Raw genomic sequence first — 18,702 nt, 5'->3', positions numbered from 1 at the left:
TCAGGCTCATTCGGGTCGTCGGGCCCATCTGGATCATCGGGCTCGTTCAGGTTGTTGGACCCGTCTGGATTATCGAGTCCGCCAGATCATTGGTCTTGTCTAGATAGTTTGCCCCGTCCGAGTCGTCGGGCCATTCTGGGTCGTCGGGCCCGTTCTGGTCGTAAGCCTCGTTCGGTTCGTCAGGCCCGTCTGGGTCGTTAGGCCCGTCTAGGTCAACAGACGGGCCCGTCTAGATCATCGAGCCCATTCAGGTCGTTGGATCTGTTTGGGTCGTCGAGCCCATTCGGGTCGTTGGACCCGTCTGGATCGTCGAGCCCATTCGGGTTGTCAGACCCGTCTGAATCGTCGACCCTGTTTGTGTCATCGGGCCTACCAAAGAGTCTAGAATGTGAAGTTGAGTGAGAAGAATTTCAAATTCCACCTATTTTGAGGGTATTTGAATTTGTACTAATTTAGCTAATTGAAATCCCTAAAAAAAATGCTTGCATTTGAAATGCTTTTTAATTTCTGTATCCAAACAAAGCATTTCATTACAAAGAAATATAAATTCTTCAAAAAAATGAATTACTTCATTAAAATACTTTATCCAAACACACTCTCAAAGTTTTTACATTGTTTTTATGATTTCAAATAAGTTGTAATTATTAATATTACTAAACTATTTGTTAATGGTAATAGTAATTATATTCAAGGATTTTGGAATCTTTATTTATTTAATAAAGTTGAAATTTCCCGCGTTTTTGGGAAATGGATTTATAATTAATGAGTTTTTATTTTCTTATTTTATTTTATTATTTAAACCCGTAATATCCTAACGGGATGTTACACACTCACCCCCAATTATGCAAGGAATCATACCATTTTCATCCAATAATATACTTCCATGCCTTCAATCACATTAAAATTCACAAATCATACACATAATCTTAGTTGAACCCTCTCAAACACTCGGGAACCACAAGACAAGATGGTAGCTTTCTCCTTGACACAATCCAAATATACTAGGAAATTGATTCACAAAGCCAACATGTTAGATTTAAAGCCACAAGCTACACCTATGGTTGCTCTACTAAAGTTAATTGAGAATAAGATATGCTTGGTCAAATCCTTCTTATTATAGATCTATAGTAGGAGCACTTCAAATGTTGGTGTAAAAGTTCAACATCATGTTATTTTGATTGAAAGCTAAAATACAACAAAGATTAAATATTAAAACATGCAGAAGTTGAGTCTAATAAATGTTGTACAAGTCATGGGTGCATTTTTTAGTTTGGCAGACCATAGAGTACTATCTAGATTTCCACTACGCTTGATAAGTGAATGATGATGATTAGACGATGTATAGTAAAAGACTTGAAGCTTACATGAACTTAAAGAATATTCTTAAAGCTTAAGCTTGTGATGCAAGGAATGTCTTCACCATCTTTCATCAAGAGATCTACGCCAAATTCAAGTTTCATTCAAATAATTGTTGGTAGCTAAAGTTGAAATTTCCACCTGCTTTTTCTAGCACATGCATATGTCAACTCTGATTCAGTTATCTGGCCAGCACAGTGTGTCCTTTTATCACTCTTTGAAGTAAAAAGCTATGCAACCTAGGGAGAGACATATTATTAGTTATTGAAGAAGTTGCATAAAGAAGAGAAGAATAATTAATATTGCATAGAATGCATTCAACGTCTAAGCTCGAAAAACAATAGTAAAAAGAAGAAAAAGACATTTATTTTAGTTCAAAGCTACTCAATAGGAAGAAAGGAAATTAGAATGATTACTTCCTCATGAACCTATGTAAAGACATTCTTTCGAGAAGAAGAAAAGAAGAATATTCAGTGCTTATGGTGCCAAAACACTATTGAAGGACTTATTAAAAGAAGAATATACATTACTCCATGCATTAATATGAATGACTTATTAAAAGAATACTTAGTGATGAATGCATTATTTAGGAGTTTTAGACACCCTGGACCAGCCCTTAGACCCAACAGATGGGATTAGACCCTTTTAATTTTAGGACAGATAAAGAAGATTTTACACGAGGTAAATTTCGGATCCACCTACAATAAAGATACATTTATTTTACGTGTCAAGTTTCAGAAGATCCAAAATATTTAAGAGTTGATGGGAGGACGAGAAATAAAAAGGTTTAATTACTCGGATCATACCCGTTTTGGTTCAAAAATTTCAAAATGGTATCCACTTTGAACTTTGTCTCAATTTAGTACCCAATTTTGATTATTGCATCAATGTAGTACCCTCCGTTAAGTCTTCACAAACGGCGTTAACTACCTTGCCACGTGTCAGCCTCTGGATTTTTTAATTTTTTTTAATTTTTTTTAATTTTTTTTTTAAAAAAAAAATTTGCCACGTGTCAAATCCTTGATGTGACACATGGCATTGTCAGTGACACGTGGCAAGGTATCGCCACGTGTCAAGGTACTTGGCAAGTGTCATTTTCTTCATTTCAACTTAGTCACTACATTTGTCTATTTGTTTCAATTTAGTACTCATGTATGTTTATTTGTTTCAATTTAGTACCCAATTTATTTGTTTGAATTAAACCTTGTGGTTTTCTCTATTTTTCCTACAAAAAAGGCTTTGATAATTGATAAATCTTTACGATAAAAGATCATTTGGGACAAATATATCTTTAAATATTTTATTTGATAATTTAAAATAATTATCTTATTTTATTATATCAGTAAATATAAAAAGGATAATATTTATCAAATCTTTTTTAATATGACAAGATCTTCTTAAATCCTTTTAGATCTCTATAACAACCAAATATATATTGAAGATATTGGATTATTTAAAAGATAATCGGAAGAGATTACATTATCAAAAGGAAGATTATAAATAAAACAAAGCTCACTCCAATTTTAAAATAAATACAGTCAAAAAAATATATTAGAACGACTTAGAAACGCTGTGGGAGACCTAATTTTATCCTTTGCACCATTCTCTTATATTTTTATATTATTTTTTATGTATAATGGAGTGTTAAATCTTTGAAGATGATTTGGTTATAATTTCTTAGGTAGATTCAAATTTCATTCTTTTTTTTTTTTCTTTCTTTTTCAGAATCTAAAATCCACTTACCTGGCACGATACACCATAAAACACGAAGTAAATTCCGGATCCATCTACGGTGAAGATACATTTATTTGACGTGTCAAATTTCAGAAGACCCAAAATATTTAAGGGTTGATGGGAGTACGAGAAAAAGAAAAAAAAAAAAACTCTCACAAGATTTCGAATGAGGCGCCGCACAAATTGGGTGCTAAATACAACCAAGCCACGTGGCATCACAAGTCCCACAGCCACCACCAAGTACAGGACTTCATTAAATTAAGTAACTTAATAAATTCACACCTTATTAAAATAATATTAATATTTTAATATTTTTTACAATATTTAATTACAAATTTACTGTTTATTATATATTGTTTTTAAAACACTCACATCATAATTCTGTACAATTTGTGGCTCGTCAACATATATGCTTTCTTAAAATAATAATCATATATCATCCATATTTGACTTGAAAATTCCCAGATATCGAGTGCATGCACCTTCCGAGCTCTCGCATGAATCATTATACTTTGGACTTCGAAATGAAATAAAAATAATAATGTCATGGAAATTAGTTTCATATAAAGAGACTTCGATTTATTTTAACTTTATTTGATCTCACTATTTTAAAATTGCTTTTATTTAATTAGAGTTTTAATTTATTCTTAGACTAATTTAAAAAATGGTTTTGAGAATATTGATTTTTAAACATGAGTAACGCAATAAACGGTGCCGATAAAAAAAAACGCAATGAACAGTAGTGTTCCAAAGTGAAGAATACATATATAATTGAAGGAAGCTTTTATAAAAGAAATATGATTTAAGTATACATTTAGAGACAGAAAAAAAAATGATAGATTTATAAAATATTTAAATTGATAAAAAGAAAGAAATAGAAAGAAACAAACATGCAACAAATATACATAAAATAAAAATAAATATGTATAGAAATATTGATTGCAATTTTCGGTTTTCAGCATTTGCCGAGCAGCCTGGAGTGGAGGCACTTTGCTTTTTGTTGACGGAGTCTCTCTCTCTCTGTCTTTCTGGAGTAACTCAGCGCATCATCTTAGACCATAAACTTAGTAGGTGTGAAGCACACTCTTTAAAACCATGGGCATCTTAAAATAGAAACTTTTTTGTCTCCAGTGAAGAACTATTATAATAATAGGAGTGAAATGAATAGTCCGTCTTTGCATTTCAAAACAAATAAAATAATAGAAATAGTTATTTTAAAGACATTTTTTAGGCCCACAAAACATCAAATGAGCTACTATAAAGAGGGAGCAACGGAAGCCTGTATCCTCAGGTTAGCCTCGAACTCGGGATTGCACTTCGAAGTGGTTCTTACGTAAAACACAGAGAGTTGTTAACCTTGAGGTAGCGGGAGAAAGCAAGATAATAAGAAGAGAGAAGAAGCAGAAAGAAAGAAGATGTTGCTCGAAATCGCAATTGGGTTGTTGGTGCTGGGTCTGTTTCTGCACCTGCGTCCCACACCGAGCGCAAAATCGAAGGCACTTCGCCACCTTCCCAACCCTCCAAGCCCAAAGCCTCGGCTTCCGTTGATTGGACACCTTCACCTTTTGAAAGACCAACTTCTACACCACTCTCTCATAGATTTATCCAAACGTTATGGCCCTTTGTACTCTCTCTACTTTGGGTCTATGCCCACCGTTGTTGCCTCCACCCCTGAGCTCTTCAAACTCTTCCTTCAAACCCACGAGGCTGCTTCCTTCAACACAAGGTTCCAAACCTCTGCCATTAAGCGCCTCACTTATGATAACTCCGTTGCCATGGTTCCCTTCGGTCCTTACTGGAAGTTCATCAGGAAGCTCATCATGAACGACCTCCTCAACGCCACCACCGTCAACAAGTTGAGGCCATTGAGGAGCCATGAGATCCGCAAGGTTCTCAGAGTTCTCGCCCAAAGTGCAGAGGCCCAACAACCTCTTAACGTCACTGAGGAGCTTCTCAAGTGGACCAACAACACCATCTCCATGCTCATGCTTGGTGAGGCCGAAGAGGTTAGAGATTTGGCTCGCGAGACGGTTAAGATTTTCGGAGAGTACAGTCTCACTGACTTCATCTGGCCCTTGAAGAAGCTCAAGTTTGGAAAGTACGAGAAGAGGATTGATGAGATATTCAACAAGTTCGACCCCGTCATTGAGAAGGTTATCAAGAAGCGCCAAGAGATCGTTAGAAGGAGAAAGAATGGAGAAGTTGTTGAGGGAGAGCAGAGCGGTATCTTCCTCGATACTTTGCTTGAATTCGCTGAGGACGAGACCATGGAGATCAAAATTACCAAGGAGCAGATCAAGGGTCTTGTTGTGGTAAGTTGTTAATGCTTTAAGAAACAATGTTGACGCACTACTAAAGACTAAAAATATACTCACCAAGCTTTTGTTTTGACAGGATTTCTTCTCAGCTGGGACAGATTCCACAGCCGTGGCTACTGAGTGGGCTTTGGCAGAACTTATCAACAACCCTAGGGTGTTGCAAAAGGCTCGGGAGGAAGTGTACAGTGTTGTGGGAAAAGATAGACTGGTTGATGAAGTTGATACTCAAAACCTTCCTTACATCAGGGCGATTGTGAAGGAGACATTCCGCATGCACCCACCACTCCCAGTGGTGAAGAGAAAGTGTGTGGAAGAGTGTGAGATTGAGGGGTGTGTTATCCCAGAGGGTGCATTGATACTTTTCAATGTGTGGGCTGTAGGAAGAGACCCTAAGTACTGGGACAGACCATCGGAATTTCGTCCCGAGAGATTCTTAGAAAATGGAGGTGAAGGGGCAGTTGGTCCTATTGATCTAAGGGGACAGCATTTTCAACTTCTCCCATTTGGGTCAGGTAGGAGAATGTGCCCTGGAGTGAATTTGTCTACTTCAGGAATGGCAACTCTTCTTGCATCTGTTATCCAGTGCTTTGACCTTCAAGTGCTTGACCCACAAGGACATGTACTCAAAGGTGATGATGCCAAAGTTAGCATGGAAGAGAGAGCTGGCCTCACTGTTCCAAGAAAACACAACCTCGTTTGTCTTCCACTTGCAAAAACAACCCTCGCTGCCAAACTCCTCTCCCCGTAGATTACAACATACAACATCATGTTCCCCTTCGTTGCACTTACTTTTATCTTCTCATAATTATTTCAATAAGCTGTAATTCACGCACCTACTACACACACACATGCGATGCCTTTATTTCTTATTCAGATATGTAACTTCGATCTTTCTCTTTTTACCAAAGTAAAAGTCTTGCATCTACTCCATTCTATTATTTTCACTCGCCTTCTCTCCTTTCATCGTTTCACTTTCTCTCGTAAAAATAAAAACAATTTGCGACAAGTCTGATGTATTAACACAATTTCGTTAAAATATATATGTTTTTACTGCAAAGCGGAAATATAAGCGGAAATTATGTTGGGTTTCTATTATTCTCATTATACAATATGTTGCAGTTAGTCTCTCGTATCGATACATTCTTCTACGATAATAACAACAAAAATAAAAATAAAACAAGAAGAAAAGAAAAAAAATTATATAAAAAGATACGTAGTATTGTGTAAAGTCTTGCATCTACTCCATTCTATTATTTTCACTCGCGACCGTACATGATTGGCCCCTGCCACTCCTGATCGATCAGTCCCTTAGCGACCGGTCGATGAGACAACCTTAACAAAAGTTTCTAGAGATGTTATCTACTTCTTAATCCGAACATACCGTGAGTCAATTTTGAAAAATCGCATGCCCGCTTACATCTTACTAAGCTTCTCAAATCGCTGTCAGATAGATTGTTCACAGGAAACTATTCAGACTCTTGATATTGTTCTGCATTCGAACTACAACTTCGTGAGTCGGTCGGTTGCCAAGCAGAGGCATCAACCTATCGTATGAAGAAATCGTATAGCCCCCATACGTTTTTGTGGTCAACTGGGTCAGAAGGCGAAATCGTGTGGGAGATGAATGTTTTTGGTGCCGTAATCGATTACCGTATGTTGTAATCGATTACTGCATGATGTAATCGTGCAAGGGGATAACGTCTTTGAAGCCGTAATCGATTACCGTAGTGTGTAATCGATTACTGAATGTGTTGCAGTTTTCTGTGTATTGTGTAATCGATTACGCACGAACTGTAATCGATTACATGCGTAATTTTTTGAAAAAAAAACGTTAACAAACATTTCACTGGATAGGAAAGCAATGATGTATAATATAGTTGAATATGGAACTAAAAACAGTGATATTAGTGAAAAAAAATTACAATCAATTAAAGTACTAAGATAATAATATCAATGTCAAAGTGCATTAAAAAAATACAAAGTTTTTGAATGAAAATAAACATGAAAATGCATCTAAGATGGAGGAAATTGGCGCCGCACATAAGCCATGTCTTCCTCAAGTTGACCAACCCGAGCATCTATACTGTCAAATCTTGAACCAACAAAAGCCCGGAGATCGTGGATTTCGTGGATAATATCATTAAGCATAGCAGCAGATGCATCCTGGGTAGGCTGAGGCGGTGGAGATGGTGTGCGGTCATCATGAATAGGTGCATCCTGCATATCACGTTTATGAATCCATTCACCATTTTGGTTTTTTACAAAACCAAAGGAATGAATCACTTCAGCACCAATTGGACCTGTTCTCCAATTAATCTCCTCAAATGGTTCATCTTCTAGAGGAACATTAAACTTAATCAAAATGTCAGTAATATGATTAGCATATGGTAAAGGGGCATGGTCTCTTAATGCCTTTTTCATGCGATATCTAATCAGATGACCCCAGTTAAGCTGCCTTCCGGTCAGCATTGCCCACATTAAGATAATGTCTTCTTCAGTAGCTTGGGCAAGGTTAGTTGATCGGGGCACCAGGCATCGACATAAGATGTAGTGCAGGATACGTGTTTCCACTTTCATTTGCCCTGCCAGTATTCTTCCTCCAATATTTTACATTGTCACGACAAATCATCTTTTTTGCATTGTGACTTGAATAATCATCTCTCCATTCCTCAACCATGTTTCCCTCAAAACAGACCCCTTGAGTGCCCAATTGAGTTATACGATAAAACATATCTATATCCATCATAATTTTCACATGCTTAACTTCACTAAGAATAACCCCTTCCTCAGTAATTTGTAAGTTGGAATAAAATACTCTAACTAATTCCAGATAATAACATTGACGATTAGTCAAAAAAGGTAATAATCCCAAGTTGTGGATTATATCATAGCACTCAAAGTTTTGCTCAGCAATAAAATCATCAGGATATCTGGGTTCAGGAATATCTCTGGCAGAAAATTTTGAAGTATACCTCTCATATTGTGCTACGGAAGAGAACAGTCTCTTTGGTTGTGAAGGTGCAATTATTTCTTCAGGTTCGTTGACGGCGGGACCACGGCTGCAGCGAGCACCGACTTGAGTCTTGCGTTTCCTTGATGATTCTGCCATTTTAGGGTGTTTCTGAAGATTTTAATCGGTGGGTTTTGTAGAGAATTGAAAATGAGAAAGATTGCAACAAACAGGAGGCTCCTGATAGTGGTGTAATCGATTACAGGGTTTCGGTAATCGATTACGAAGGAAAAAATTAAGTTCCAGTAGCTCGTGTTAGAGTTGTAATCGATTACAGAGTTTATGTAATCGATTACCAATCTAGAAATAATTTTGCAAATTCTCCTGTTAATCGATTAAAGGTGTGTTGTAATCTATTACGAAGGTATTATTTATGTTCCAGGTTGTCGTGTTACTTCAGTAATCGATTACAGGCTTCGGTAATCGATTACATTGTACAAATTTGGGCTTGTGTAATCGATTACGGTCGTATCAGATGTCCAAATTTTGGTCATGGTAATCGATTACACTTTCATGGTAATCGATTACCGCACGCATTGTTGCTGAAAATTAATTGTGGTGATGGATTACAGCATAACATTTTTTTTTTAGCATTTGTACTCCATTAATAAAAAAGTTTAACATATTCCATTAATTAAAGAAAAATAAAATGATAAATAAGTTGCACATAACTTCAAATGGAAAGCAAAAAATAAATAAAAAAACGATTTACGGCAACCATCTGTATCTTCTTCTTCCCCGGTGATCCACAAACCATCCAGAATTGATATCTTGGTATTCTTCGGAAGGTGTTGGTGGTCTGATGTCTCTAGTTTGGATGAAAAGCTCGATATAGGAAGAGATGCGCGGTTTTTTGACAGATTGGTCTAGACTTTGTACGTGTTTCCAACGATTGATCATTTGTGAAACATCAAAGTCACATTTGATTTCCATGGTGTCATGAAATAGTCGCCTGTTGTGTATTGTTGAAGGGCGACGATAGTCAATTTGTTTGACAACTCTACGGTCACCACACTCGACTAATTGAGTTACGGTTTGTAATAATTCATTGTAGGTGCAATCATGTCTGATGGAGAAGGTTTTCGTGGCATCAGAACGAAACTTAAGACCAAAACCAGATCGACTCTCTTTGATACCAGCACCCCTTAAAGGTCCACCATAATAAAGAATAGTTGGTGAAGTTGGGAGAGAGTTTGAGGATGATGATGATGGGGTGTTTGTAGTTAAAAGAGAAAGGATTTCTTCAGGTGATCTTGTGAAGGTCACGTACAATTCAATCATGGTGTTGAAAGGGAAAGAAGACTTACATTCTAACATTTGAAAAACATGTTCATCTGTCTTTATTTCAAATGCGTCATAGACAATATTTCCTTCAGAAGTCATTGTGGGTCGTCTGAAGTATAGGTTGTTAATGGTTGTGTGTGCCTGACTTTGAATGGTTGCACAAACTTTTTGGTTCAGCATGTTGTATGTGCAATTGTATGGAATGCGAACAATCTCCGGAGTCTGACATATAAACTTCACCCCATCCTCACAGAGTTTCATTTCACCGTTTGTGTATAAGGCAGCTATGTAAGAATTGGTGAAATCCTGCGACTCTGTGATGCCAAACATTTCAGGGGGAAATTGTTTCATCTTTCGGTTTTCAATTAAGAAAGAAAAAGAGGAAGGAGATGCCAAGCAATTGATGTGTTGGAAAGTTGAAAGTTTACATTTGATGTAGTGTGGGGATGTGGTTTTTATAAGCATAGTAGTTGCACAATTATTGAGTGAATCAAGAAAGACAAAATGATAAAGGTTGAATTCATTACGTACATATGCAATTGTCATATTGAAATAGTACACATACATAGTACAATATTCTCCCATAATGTGATAACTTTATTTCACAACAACATTATTCAACGGTGGCTGCCTGTGCTGCATGGTGGCCTTCGTGTCGGTCGTCGAGGTCGTCTCTCAGGTTGTGGGGGAGGAGGGGGTGACTCACTTTCGTCATCAGTATCTTCCACTTCCACAGATTCAGAACCTCCTTCTGAAACATTAAATGGAATTTCAGGTCTGTAGTATGGTTGTGAAGATGAGGCGCCTCGGTATGCAGATGGTGGAGTTAGTGATGATGTCCCAAACATTTATGATGGAACACCCCCATAGCTGGAAATATGTGGGCCAGATAAACCACCATAATATTGCGCTGGACCTGATCCAAAGTTTGAAGGCGCTGGAAAAAAACCATATGAAGTCGGGACCTATTGAGATGACGATGGAGGATGCATTCTGTGATCCCAATTCCCAAAACCAGCTGTTACATTTTGTGACTGAAGGAGGCCGGAAAAGGGTGTATCCGGACGAAACTGCTGATGTGAAGGCGGATTCTGATATTGCTCCGGCATGTCATACTAAAACAAAATAACAAATTAAATTTTATTATTTAAAATCAATTATAATCGAAACTTTAATTAACATGCAGTGAATGAAAAAAATGATTCTCACTTCATCATAGGATGATTGCGCAATAGCCGTGATATACCGGATGGTATGATTTATGTACCATTGCATGTAGGGCGAGCTATCACGCAGATGGCCACTTTTGGTGAAAGGTTCGCCCTGAACAATGGAATTATGGCGATTATTCCATAGCATGATAAAGCGATGGTGATATTGCCTCCAATTAATTTCCCCCCTTCCTCAAAGATCAATTCGGTGAACCTCATCCAGGTTCATCAGGTCGGATGGGATGTTTTGTCGCCAACCAAACTGTCTGACTACCCGGTCAACTTGGTGAAATTCAACCGTCGTAAAACATATAAGAGGAACCAATGCCCGACTAATTGGAGAAACATTTATTATTATCATGCGACTAACATGTGGTTGTCGATATGGTGTCCATAAAAACTGCAAAAATTAGTGTTAATAATTAAAAAAAAAACGAAGGAAATTTCAAGAAACAAAATAGTAGAGCATTGGTGATAATGAACCTGCTTTGGTTGAATTTGATCAAATTTTTTTCGGAAGCCAACCACAGTAGTTTGGTCATGGAACACAGAATGTGTTTGCCGACACCACCTCACACTTAAGGGGAACGCAAGCTCAGCCACAATCTCGTCCTCCGTGACTGGTTATATTTCTGGAGAGATGCATGTAAATCTCTCCCACGCCCAACACTGAAGTAATAACATGCATCCACCAATGTTGTCTTGATGGAATTTTGTGTTGTGATCCAGTGCACGATAGAGGCATGCCAATACTGCGGAACCCCAACTAAAATTTGAAATATGCTCCAAATCTGTTAACAATGGCAAGAACATAAAATGCACGAGACTGGCTGATGTATTCGGCATCAACATGCTGCCAATCAAAATGAGGATGTGTGCTCGTGCATACTGTCCAACGGTAGCCAGTGTTGCGTCATCCGGTAATTCTCGGAATCTGCTATTTAGCCATGATAGCTTTATTCGGTTCCCTGTAATCATATTTTCGGGAGGAATATCCCCCAATAAATCTTGACACAATTGTAGCAGGTTTCCAGAACTTCCACCGGTGACGGGTTCACCATCAATTGGCATCCCCAGTTGCAGTGAAACATCTTCCAGGGTAATAGTTGTTTCTCCGAGTGGCATGTGGAAGGTGTGAGTTTCAGTCCTCCATCTTTCACATAATGTTGTTACCATTAGGTGGTTAATCTCCATATTACTCACTTTTAGAACGTGACCAAAACCAGTTGCATCAATTAACATTCTGACCCTAGGGTCAATAAGATCTGTATGTTTTAGTATCCAGATAGAATGGCGTCGTGGCCGGAGGACCCTCTCGTTTCCTTCCCAAATCTGGTTGGTGATGTGATCGTCTTAATGACGCAACACGGACAAGTTTGCTGGCAGGTTGTTGTTCTGAGCCATAATAAACTACGTAAAAGTATATGGAAATATTAACAGAATATCATTTCAAGTTAATCACTAACAAAACAAACAAAAAAAAAAATTATCATAAAATTGACCGAACCTGTTAGATTGATGGAGGACAAATTAATTTTGATACGCTGCAAATCCAACTACAATGGGAAGGCAATGAAGTATTCAGTGATGTGAATGTTGCACCTGATATGGGTATTTAAACTACCTCACCACACTATTCACTCACATGCCTTACTTTTCATTTTTCTCTCTCTCACGTAGCAAAGCACCTGTCTAAAAAATAGGAGCCTATTTTCCTACACCTCCATGCACACCACCACATGACTTCTTCTATTCACCACACAAACCTTCTCTTCAATAATAATAACTTTTTCAGAGAATCTCATACTATTTTTCAAATTTGCAGGTGGCAGAAACATTTCCAATCAAACCATTATTATGAACAGTATCATGCACAACAAAAAAGGATGCATTATTTTCAATAGTAATGTGCAGAAGCATGATTTATTATGAGTGCAGAAGCGTGAAGTTGTAATAGTATCATGGCAGGTGTAGCAGTCCAAGAATCACGCCGAATCGGAAAATCAAAAAAGTGTAAGAAGAAAACGTCATGGGGGTACACGTTTTTCAAATGAAAGTGTAATGGGGGCACGTTTTCTGAATAGAAAATGTGTGGGGGCACGTTTTCTCTATGAAAACGTGTGGGGGGTGCACATTTTCTAAAAAAATGTATTTTTTTTCTTTTCGCACCCCCTACCCACTCTTTTTGCACTCCAACCCACTCCATTTGATTCTACTGACTAAAACGCTTATATATTCTACCACACTACCATTGTTTCTCCTATCAAAACTTCTTTGCATACCAAGCTTCACATCTGAAATATCCTGATCTATTTTTCAATCTGAAATATTCGAGTCTACACTTCCATACCAACCTGTTCATAATGAGTTCGTGGAATTATGGAGAATCTTCTTCGTCTAATCCAATCGATGACGAACCTATCATTCCAGACATTGTCGAAGAGTTTACTTCCGATGATTTTTATGAAGACAATGCAGACGATCAAGTAATTGTCCTGATTCCTCCTATGGATTACAATCCCTATGGGGAAGTCGAACTACAAGAACGCATGCAATTCGATTCTAAAGAGGCAACGGTCTCTGCCATCAAACATTATCACATCACTAATGGATACAGCTTCAATGTGGTAGAATCAAAACCGCATCTTTATGTTGCACGATGCATTCATTACAACAATGGATGTCAATGGCGTTTGAGGGCTAGTTATAGTAAAATCCGACATCATTGGGAAATCAAGTCCATTGATGGTACACATACGTGTTTCTCTACATTAATGTCACAAGATCACTGCAATCTAGATTCGACCCAAATTGCTTCCATTGTTTTTCATTTGGTCCGCACAAATCCAAGCATTCGCATCAAAAGCTTGGTCGCTGACATCAAAAGTCGTTACGGATACACAGTCACATATAGAAGAGCATGGATTGCGAAGGAGAAAGCAATTACAATGGAGTATGGTGATTGGGACCAATCTTGTAATGAAGTTCCCATATGGTTACTAGTTGCCCAACAAACCAATCCTGAGACAATTTTTCAACTTTTCGGTCCTCCAGTTAATATTGATGCTGAGGATGGAAGTTCCACATACATTATGGAACGTTGCTTCTGGGCATTTGGACCATGCATTGAAGGTTTTAAGTATTGTAAACCTGTTGTTCAAGTGGATGGAACCTTTTTAACAGGCAGATATCATGCCACCTTGCTAACTGCAATTGCTCAGGATGGAAATAGAAACATATTTCCTTTAGCATTTGCAATAGTAGAAGGTGAGACAAAGGAGACATTGATTTGGTTTTTTCAACTACTACGAGAGCATGTAACTCCTCAACCAAATCTCTGCCTAATTACTGATAGAGGCAAGGGAATTTTGTCAGCCCTACGATAGGAAGAAGTTGACTGGGAATCAGACAATCTTCACTCTGTCTACTGCATACGTCATCTGGGTTCCAACTTCAACAACCGCTTTAAAAATGCCGATCTCAAGAAACAATTCATTAACTTGGGTACAACATTTTCCTAACTTTAAATTCCAGATGCACAAAATATTTCCTATACATAATATTTTTTCATTTCATTTTATATTTCTTTTTCACAGCTTATGAAGTCAAACAACCTACTGTGCAAGCAAAACTTTCAGTTATGAGGTCCCAATTCCCACAAGCACTAGCTTGGATTGATAAAATCCCCTTACATAAGTGGTCTCAGGCTTATGATGGGGGGCCCAGGTACACGCACATGACAACAAACTTGGCGGAGTGCATGAACTCTGTGCTTAAGGGGGCTCGCTCATTACTTATTTGTGCACTATTGAAAATTACATTTCAAAACATAAATGCTTGGTTTGTTGAACGCGGCTTAAAGGCAGACTCTATGTTAAGAGCTGGCCATCAATATCCAGAAGATGTCACAGCCTTGCTCCAACAAAATCAACAGAAATCTGTATATTGTCATGTTCAACGCTACGATTGAGATAATTCAGAATTCGAGGTGCAAGAGATATTGAGCCCCCATCACTATCGGCCAAAACCAATCTCATTCACTGTCAGATTAAACGATTGGTGGTGTGATTTTGGTCACTTCCAAGCTAGTCGATTACCCTGTCATCACGTCATAACTGTTTGTTCTTTTGGTCATATGCCGCTTTCAAATTGTATCGATCCAGTTTACACCTTTGATAACATAAATAAGGCTTATCAAGTCCAATTCCACCCCCTGTGAAATGAGGACTATTGGTCAACATATACAGGTCCTAATTTCACTCCAGACCCCCAAACTAGGCGTAAGGCTTCGGGACGACCTACAACGACTAGGATCCATAACGAAATGGATTAACCCGTTACGGATAAGCCAAAAAAATGCTCTTATTGTCGCACTGAGGGTCATCATAGGGGACAATGTCCATTTCGCCAATAATTTGTACATTTTTTATTTTAATTAATTTAATTTTCAATGTTTTTTTCTTCTTTCTACAATGTCAAAACTAAGACAATTTTCTATGAACAATAATATTTCTTATGCCTTAATCAACTACAAGTTGAAATACTTTATTCTTTTATGGACCAAAAAACATTATAAAATCAGAACAAATTATTATGCTCGCCTCTGTATCCAATTCTAATTTAATCACCTTTTTTTTTTAAATTTGGACTGTAATCGATTACAATGGTATTGTAATCGATTACAATTCACTCGAACAAAATGCATTAACCATGTAATCGTTTTTCTGTAATTGATTACATTACACCCAGAAAACAACAACACATGCAGTAATCGATTACAGCCTACGGTAATCGATTACTGAATGAAAAACGTATCCCCCCCACGATTTCATCTAAAAATGTGCATCCCCCCAACGATTTCCTTTGAAGATCGTTCACCCCCCACACGATTTCCTTTGAAGATCGTCCACCCCCCACACGATTTCGCTTGTTGACAAATTCTGACCAAACAACGTATGGGGGCTACACGATTTCTTCATAACGAAAACATGCACCCCCAAAACGTTTTGCCTACTTCTGTAATTTTTTAAAAACATGTCTACTTTCGTAATAACCCAGACTCATTTGCCTAGAAGGGAAAAAAAACCTTTTACTGCAAAGCGAAAATATCAGCGGAAATTATGTTGGGTTTCTATTATTCTCATTATACAATATGTTGTAGTTAGTCTCTCGTATCGATACATTCTCCTACGATAATAACAACAAAAATAAAAATAAAACAAGAAAAAAAGAAAAAAAATTATATAAAAAGGTACGTAGTATTGTGTTATATAAAAATAAACACTACCATCTTTCTCTTTTTACCGAAGCAAAATGTTGTAGTCACTCCATTTTTATTATTTTCGCTTGCGCATCTCCTCTTACCGCTTTACATTTTATTATCTCCACAAATTTACAATTCTCGTAAAAATTAAGAAAGCAATTTTCAATAGTATGGTATAATATCACAACTTCGTTAAAATATAGAACAACGATACTTTGACATATAGAATTTTTTTACACTCATTTAGGTCTCTTATTATTCTCAATATACAACGTGATGTAGTAAGACTCATATCTATTGATTTAAGATAAGATGCTTATTAAACATTAAATCATGAAGAGGAAGTTTTGATGATGATAAATTATACACTACAAAAAATTGAAATAAATATGACAGTTTTAATATGACGGTTATAAAAAACTGTCATAATTTGCTTCATAATACAATAGTTCTATAACCGCCACATTTTGTATGCAAAATATGGTATTTAAAAACGTCATTATGCTCCTATTACACATTACGCCGTTTTCAAGTGGCGCCATCTTTCCCTCCATAATACTCTTTTTTTATTTACTTCTCATTTAATTCTATCTTTTTTATTACACATAAATTGAATTTTAATGAGACAAATGCACACACAAAACATAAAATTGGCTCATGTAAGACAAACCCTACAAAATCTCTCTATCAACCCCAATCTCTGTTTCGTTTCCACACTCTTCACACCTCGCAATTTTCCACTCTCGCACCTCAGTTCCCAATCCTCTCCGACTCCACCCTCCTCGTTGTAGGAGATCACCACACAGTTTCCCACTCCTTGCACCTCGTTGTTTCCACTCCTCGCACCTCGCTATTTCTGCTCCTCGCACCTCGCACCACCACACCGTTCTTGCTGTCGATTTCATCGCCAAAGATCTCGCAACTCGTCGCTGCAAGTGGAGATTACCAAGTCGCCGAAGATTGAGACTTCCTTCGCCACAATGATTGGGAACCAGCAAAGCGTCGAACATCTCTAGCAACTCTAACGATAATGTCGAACAGGGTTTCGTCGCGAGCCATTTCTCCACTGCCCAAACCCTCAACCAATCGAGCACACTAGCAGCCGCCACAGAGCATTCGCTCTACATTTCCTCATTTCCGGCACGGACAAGGTCCTTCCACTTCTTTCCCTCTATTACGATTTCATTTTTGGTTGGTTTGCACTTTGATTAGTGACTAATGTGCGACTCCTATTGTTTGCTCTGATTATTGGGTTAATTAGTGGGAAACATAAAAGTTGTGATTTTGATTGCCAGAAGGCATGAAGATGCTTTGTTTTGGCGCTTTTGTTTGATGTTTATGGCTGTTGATATCATGGTTAATACTAGGTTTCTAGCATCTATAACGGATTTTGTTTGTTGTGGACTATTGGAAGAGGTTGGTATTTTTTGGATGAAATAAGAAATTGGGTTAATGTTTTATAAGGCCCCATGGTCTAGTGTTGTGTTTTTATAAGGTAACTTATCCTGTGTCTGGTGGATTTTGAAAGCACCAAAGAATCTAATCTTGTATTGTTTTGACTTTTCTAAGACTAGTCATGTGAATGTCTATGTAATGGATTTTGAAATGACAGAAGTGGAAGTAAGGATTCAATGGCTGTAAAAATATGGTGCTTGTTCTTGTTATGTGTTTTTTTACCTTTCAGATAAATAGTTTTCATTCTGTGATTTTTTGTCTGGAGAAGGAACAAGGGTCTGTTTTCTTTTCCATCGAAAACCAATGTTATGTGAGTAATTTCAACGTCCCTTTGAAGCTTGGATCAAAAACCAAACACGTTAGAATGTTTGGAAGATGAGAGAGGCTTTGAAGTATAGTCATTTCATCAGTTTTTGAATTTCTATTGAATTAATTACTTTTGTTTGTTCTATTTACTATGATATTTATGAACTACAATTAGTAGATTGTTAGTTACATTTGAGAAGGTTTAAAGGGTTTTCTAGGCTATAGTGAGAAGTGGAGAAAGGTATCTCTTTTACCATGTAGTGATTGGATGATTCCTAATAAGGATGATACGTTTTTCTCATTGTCATCATGTTGAATTTAATAGTTCCATGTTAGATATTCACTTTCATAATGTGTCCTATATTGCAGACACTACCGAGTTACTGCTATACCGATCTTTACCTGTTGAATATGAAGATTTCAGGGAATCCTAGGGGGTTATGAATGAGATGAATATATATACATACATATATATATATATATATATATATATATATGAAAATGATTATGATTTAACAAGAAACTCATAATTGTGATTTAAAAAATGGATTTTACCTTTAATCCTAGGTTTTTCATCTCGACAGTACTTCGTTGGTTAGTGTCAACTAGTATTTTTTTTTCATGAGTATGTACCAACCAGTATAATGGTGTGTGCATGCATCATTCCATTATTTATTTAAATCATAACTTTGGTTGAGATTGTCATGATTAATATTATATTGATAAGTTTTAATGTGTGTGCCTGCTAAATCTTTCCTTTGTCAA

At 37.2% G+C, this 18,702-nt stretch overlaps 2 protein-coding genes across 2 annotated transcripts; both read left to right on the top strand.

Annotated features, from left to right (window-relative positions):
• The first annotated feature begins 4,370 nt into the window (after positions 1–4,370).
• LOC114175870 (2-hydroxyisoflavanone synthase-like) lies at positions 4,371–6,346 on the top strand. The gene is made up of 2 exons (XM_028060707.2): positions 4,371–5,402; positions 5,485–6,346. Exons 1-2 carry the CDS (start codon positions 4,506–4,508, stop codon positions 6,154–6,156), a joined length of 1,569 nt encoding a protein of 522 aa, XP_027916508.1. The 5' UTR covers positions 4,371–4,505; the 3' UTR covers positions 6,157–6,346.
• A 6,930-nt stretch (positions 6,347–13,276) lies between these two features.
• On the top strand, positions 13,277–14,883 carry LOC114175153 (uncharacterized). Its single transcript, XM_085670292.1, has 2 exons — positions 13,277–14,180; positions 14,510–14,883. Exons 1-2 carry the CDS (start codon positions 13,277–13,279, stop codon positions 14,881–14,883), a joined length of 1,278 nt encoding a protein of 425 aa, XP_085526418.1.
• Positions 14,884–18,702: the final 3,819 nt, after the last annotated feature.

This window comes from Vigna unguiculata, chromosome 3 (genome assembly GCF_037176805.1).
Source record: "Vigna unguiculata cultivar grain cowpea cultivar isolate G323 ecotype 2 chromosome 3, ASM3717680v1, whole genome shotgun sequence".
Taxonomy (NCBI): Eukaryota; Viridiplantae; Streptophyta; class Magnoliopsida; order Fabales; family Fabaceae; genus Vigna; species Vigna unguiculata.
This window is presented reverse-complemented; position numbering and strand designations above follow the sequence as displayed.

What these genes read in the sequence shown, in the direction of transcription:
- LOC114175870 (XM_028060707.2), top strand. Translation starts at nt 4,506, where the DNA reads ATGTTGCTCGAAATCGCAATTGGGTTGTTGGTGCTGGGTCTGTTTCTG. An exon ending in AGATCAAGGGTCTTGTTGTG is followed by an intron (nt 5,403 to 5,484) that starts GTAAGTTGTTAA and finishes TTGTTTTGACAG; the next exon opens with GATTTCTTCTCAGCTGGGAC.
- LOC114175153 (XM_085670292.1), top strand. Translation starts at nt 13,277, where the DNA reads ATGAGTTCGTGGAATTATGGAGAATCTTCTTCGTCTAATCCAATCGAT. An exon ending in AGCATTTGCAATAGTAGAAG is followed by an intron (nt 14,181 to 14,509) that starts GTGAGACAAAGG and finishes TCTTTTTCACAG; the next exon opens with CTTATGAAGTCAAACAACCT.